The sequence below is a fragment of the Clupea harengus genome, chromosome 22 (genome assembly GCF_900700415.2).
Source record: "Clupea harengus chromosome 22, Ch_v2.0.2, whole genome shotgun sequence".
Taxonomy (NCBI): domain Eukaryota; kingdom Metazoa; phylum Chordata; class Actinopteri; order Clupeiformes; family Clupeidae; genus Clupea; species Clupea harengus.
Window position 1 is genome coordinate 18270155 of NC_045173.1, and position 5000 is coordinate 18275154.

Consider the following 5000-nt stretch of genomic DNA (forward strand, 5'->3'; position numbering starts at 1 on the left):
GGTGGTCACTCTCTGCATTTGGTCATGTCAGTGAACACAGCTGTCATAGGCTCCGCTCAGAGTGTTGTGTTTTTTGTGATGCTGTCTAGGCAGGCTCTCCTGTGCTCTCCTGTGTTGTTGAATGGTCTGTATTTCAGAGAGAGAGAGAGAGAGAGAGAGAGAGAGAGAGAGAGGGGAAGCGAGGGAAATATTGTCACCTGTAGAGGAGGTGCTCTAAACATAGGTCAGTCCCTGGAGGAAGATGTGCCAAGGTAGTTATTGCGCATGGTTGAGCCTCTCTGCTGGTGCAGTCTGTCTCTCTGTGGAACTCTCTGTCTCTCCCTCCCTCTCTCTATCCGCTTCTCTTTCTCTCTCTCTCTCTCTCTCTCTCATGGTATCAGACGAGTATAGAGTGATGTCTTATTCATGTTTTCATATGCTGTCAGCTTCGTTGTATCGCTGCTGCCGTCTTGACAGTCGCAAAGACACTGACAATGACCTTTCTCTCCTCTCCTCTTCTCTTTCTCATCTCCTCCTCTCCTTCTGTCTTTGTTTCTCCTCCTCTCTTTTTCTTCTTTCCTTTCTCTTGCCTTCCACCCCCTCTCCTCCCTCCATCTCTCCGTTCCTCCCTTTCTTCCCCCTCGTCTGGATACGCCTCCTGCGACCTTGCAGCAGCTCCTGGGGACCTTGCAGGCTGAGGAGTCCCGGGTGCGCAGCGAGAGAGCGTGGCTGACAGCAGAGCCCTCTGACATTTTTAGAAACATGATGAGGGGGTGGGGTTGGGGAGGGATTGAGAAAGAGGAGGGGAGGCAGCGAAAGTGGAGCGAACGAAAGACAAAAGGTGGAGGGGGGGGGGGTGGTAGGATTTAGTTTGAGTTTTTTTAACGTGGAGAGAAAACGGGAATGGCAAGCAAGAAAGTGCCGCGGAGGGCATGAGTCTAGGCATGATAGTCATTTAATCATTGCCGTAATCGTGATTGCCTTCAGATAGTCTCTGGGTGTGTGTGTGTGTGTGTGTGTGTGTGTGTGTGTGTGGGAGGGAGGGGGGTGGGGTGGTGGCAGGCGCCAACCTGCACTGGGTAAATAGAATACCAGACGTGCAATTTCAAAAAGTGAATGCGTGTGTGTGTGAGGGGTGTCTGCAGGTCCATTAGGGAGAGATGATCTAGTCTTTGACCGTCAGCTGTGTGTCAGGTCACACAATGTGGCTCTCGTAATCCCCACACAAACACACACACACACACACACCTCACCTCTCACCACCCCACCCACCTGCGCATGTGTTGCTTTCCCCCCTTCTCTCCTTTCCAAACAGTCTGTTATCACTTAGCGTCAGCCTGTGTGTTCCAAAGGTCGTTTATTTTTCTCGCTCTCTTTCCTTCCCGTTGGAAGTTATTCAAGGTGAAAGAGAGAAGCGAAACAAAGCGCCATCGCCACGCCAGTCCGTGATGGATCTCGCCCCTTTTGGCCTCTCTTCTGGCCGCACCCCCTCTGTGTGTGTGTGTGTGTGTGTGTGTGTGTGTGTGTGTGTGTGTTTGTGTCTGGTGTGCAGATTGTCGGCTGTAAACTGAACGAACACAGAGCACATAAGATGATGTACATGAGGTCATTCAGAAGTCCCAGTGTTGGGGATGCAGCTCAGCAGACAACTGGAACTGAGTAGAGGAGTGAAGGGGAGGGGAGGGGAGGGGAGGGGAGGGGAGGGGAGGGCTTGCAGGAGCTTTGGCTGCAAAGACTGCTGGGCTCGTGTGTAGGTTCACACTATGAGGCATTGTGTCGTGGTGTATTACTCATGATCACACTTGGCCCTCTCTCTACGTATTCATTTTGAATCTGATAAGAGCCCACATATTTGCATATCAGCATGTGGTCATGTACCAGGCCTAACAGCCAAGTACAAGGGAACACAAGACACTTCAAATAAAGCTTCTTTGACATGACCAGAATGTTCTTCAGTATTATCAAAGCACATGGGTTGAGAGGGAACGCTGTATATTCAGATGCATTATTCTTAATGAAGGCAGAGTCAATGAAGAGTTGGTGTAAGTGCGCTCAGGCAGAGAGAAATTTGACTTACATTCATTTGAGTTTGAAAAGAAAAAAAAGAAGAAAAAAAGAAAAACATTTAAAAAGGAAGGTGGCAGTTGTCAGCAGGTAGAGGAGGAAGAAAAATACTTGTCTTCTCCCTCCTCCCCTCTCTCGCTCTCTCTCTCTCTCTCTCTCTCTCTCTCTCTCTCTCTCTTTCGCTCTCCCTCGCTCTCTCTTTAACGGCTGTCAGTCATGTTGGCCTTGCCTAAGCCCCACCCCCCCCCGTTACCTGGCGCTCAGCCCAGAATACTGCTGCAGCTCGGCAGATTCTGATTGGACGACATGCGCTCTCTCCTCTTCTGAGAAAGGGAAGTGAGAGTCCTCCCCTCCACTTCCCCATCGCTCTCACTCCCTCTCTCTCTCTCTCTCTCTCTCTCTCTCTCTCTCTCTCTCTCTCTCTCTCTCGCTCTCTTGCGCGCGCACACTCACTCACACACTAGGACACACTCACACTCACACACGCTCTCTCTTTTAAATAGATTTGCTAAGGCAGACCGGGCTGTGCTGTGCTGTGCTGTGCTTAGCTGTAAGTGATATGTGGGTTTGATTTGATTTTCCAAGACTGAGCCGCGACTGTAGAGACCAAGAAGAGAAGCTTTGTGAGAACTCTGTGTGTGTGTTTATCTTTGAGTTTTGTGTCTACGTGTGTGTTTCTGCATGTGCATGTCTCTGTGTGTGTGTCTGTGAGTGAGTTTTAGAGTGAATTTGTTTTGTCTGTACATGTGTATATAAGTGTGTAAGTGTGTGTGTATGTGTGCGTGTGTGTGTGTGTGCTAACGTGTTAATCAGCGTGGTAGCTTGAGAGAAGAACAGGGTGAATATGTGTGAGTGTGTGGGAACGTGTGTGACAGAATGTTTTATTTGTCTAAGCTCACCCCCCCCCACACTCCACCCTTATCCAGGCTGACTAACATTTCTAACATTTTTACATGCCGTGGCCTTTTCCTCCACAGCTGGCCAGACGCTCAGGCAAGCCTGTCTGACCCAGAGCCTCTCTCAAGGATAAACCTGTGATCCCACCAGGGAACATGAGCGTTAGACTCGTGAAACAGACAGTCTTGTCTTCGGAACTAATTCCCTCTCTCTCTCTCTCTCTCTCTCTCTCTCTCTCTCTCTCCTCTCTCTTTCTATCTCTACCTCTCGGACACTCTTGGTCTCCTCTCTCTCTCTCTCTCTCTGACTTTCTCTGTCGCCTCTCTCTTTCTACTGTAGGAAGGTACTTCAGGAAGTGCCTTGCCTAACGTCTGCTGCAGCTTGGACCCGCCGCTAGAGCTCCATCTTCTGCTTCTCGCCGCGCTTGCTGCTGGCACCTGAACGAGCGAGAGAGCAAAAGAGCTCACCAACCCCCCCACCAGCCAATCCCTGACCTGAACCCCCTAATACGCCACCTCAACCAGCCAATCCTGGACACAGGAAGTCAACCTGCTCGGCCTCCACAACCTGCAGTCCACCTCCAAAGGCCTTGGATTGAAACAGTCTGTTGGAAAGGGTCCTCTCATCGCATGATTATCTCCACTGGAGAGGAAGAGAAGGCATCTTTGATTCCGATTTTGGACCCCGTTTAGTATTTTGTGTTGTGGCCAAACCCACCAGTGTTGTGTTTTTTTGGGAGGCTTTTTGAAGAGACTTCTGAGGCTCTCATCTGCGCACGCACACAGAGGGTTTTTCAACCCCTTACAGACTTTAAGCTTTATCAGGATATACTCTTCCCCTTTTTAAATCTTTTCAATTGTTGTTGATTTTTTTTCCCCTCCTCGTGTGTGTGTGTGTGGGCAACCTTGTTGTGAGCCAAGTGCCAAGCGAGGGTTGCTATGGCGATGAACATGGCACATATGCGGGACACCAAGTGGCTCACGCTGGAGGTGTGCCGAGAGTTCCAGCGCGGCACCTGCTCGCGTTCCGCAGACGAATGCAAGTTCGCCCACCCCGCCAAGAGCTGCCAGGTCGAGAACGGGAGGGTCATCGCCTGCTTCGACTCCCTCAAGGTAAGTGCCCCACACACGCACACGCGCCTGCATCTCTCACTCCGTGCCCAGACAAAACCATGAACGCAGCCAGCTGATTACACATTCCCATACAGATGATATTGTGTGGATGTCTCAGGTCAGGGGTTAGATTTGGGGGATTTGCCTGATCTACCACAGTGGAGGCCATCAGCTCTGTTCAGAGTAGGCCAATGTGTCTTGTCTGAGCTGAAGGCATGTTACGACACAGACAGTATTGTTTGGATGCCTCTGAGCAGATATTAGATTTGGCTTGCCTGAATGCTATAGTTTCAGAACATTACCTAATTAGCTTTAGAGTGGCCTTGTGACCGAGATTAGCAATGTGTCACAACAGGAATCCGATGCATAGAATGGGACACACGTGTGCCGAGTTGATTTCAAGGCTTCCATTTTGAGATGATCTGAACTGAGCGAATTTGGAAAACAGTATGCGGTTGAGAGGCTGTGTAAATCTATGATTATTTGTTTGTGGTTCACAAGACAGTCTGAGCAGGCACAGATGTGCTTGGGCCCAAAACTAGCACGGAGGTACCACTCTGGAATGGAATCATGTCTGCTTCAGATGGGTCCAGTAGAGGCAGGTACTCTTTAAGGCAATAATGGTTGTGAGAAAGAAATGGGCAGAGCAGATGTCAAATGTGCACACAACATAACTCCTGCACAGGTGCTAACAAAATAACTTCTGTAAATAACTTCAAAACTGTCAAAATCATCAGAGGGGTTTTCTCGCCTCCCTCACCCTTGGATAACTTCAGATTGAGCCACGTGCGATCGTTAAGGGGTGCGTTATCGCACACTGAAGACAGCATCTGTTCTAGAGCGATTTCCCATCCGACCACACCCACCTTTAATCGCATGGCTGGTAGCAAGAACATGTGACGGAGCTGGAGGGAAATGGGGGGATGGGAGGGTAAACTGTAGAGAGAG

At 49.8% G+C, this 5000-nt stretch overlaps 1 protein-coding gene across 25 annotated transcripts in view; it reads left to right on the forward strand.

The window, feature by feature from the left end:
* The window catches only part of LOC105907036 (muscleblind-like protein 1), a 49803-nt gene that overhangs the window by 11663 nt on the left and 33140 nt on the right, over positions 1-5000 (forward strand). For 6 of the 25 annotated variants that reach the window (XM_031559751.2, XM_031559750.2, XM_031559749.2 and 3 more), the window contains exons 1-2: positions 2457-2666; positions 3280-4052. In XM_031559751.2, coding sequence (XP_031415611.1) covers positions 3879-4052 — 174 coding nt within the window. In that variant the 5' untranslated portion in view covers positions 2457-2666; positions 3280-3878. Of the gene's footprint in view, positions 1-2455; positions 2680-3279; positions 4053-5000 lie in introns of those variants that run through there. The other 19 variants (XM_031559746.2, XM_012835281.3, XM_012835279.3 and 16 more) reach the window with 8 other exon arrangements.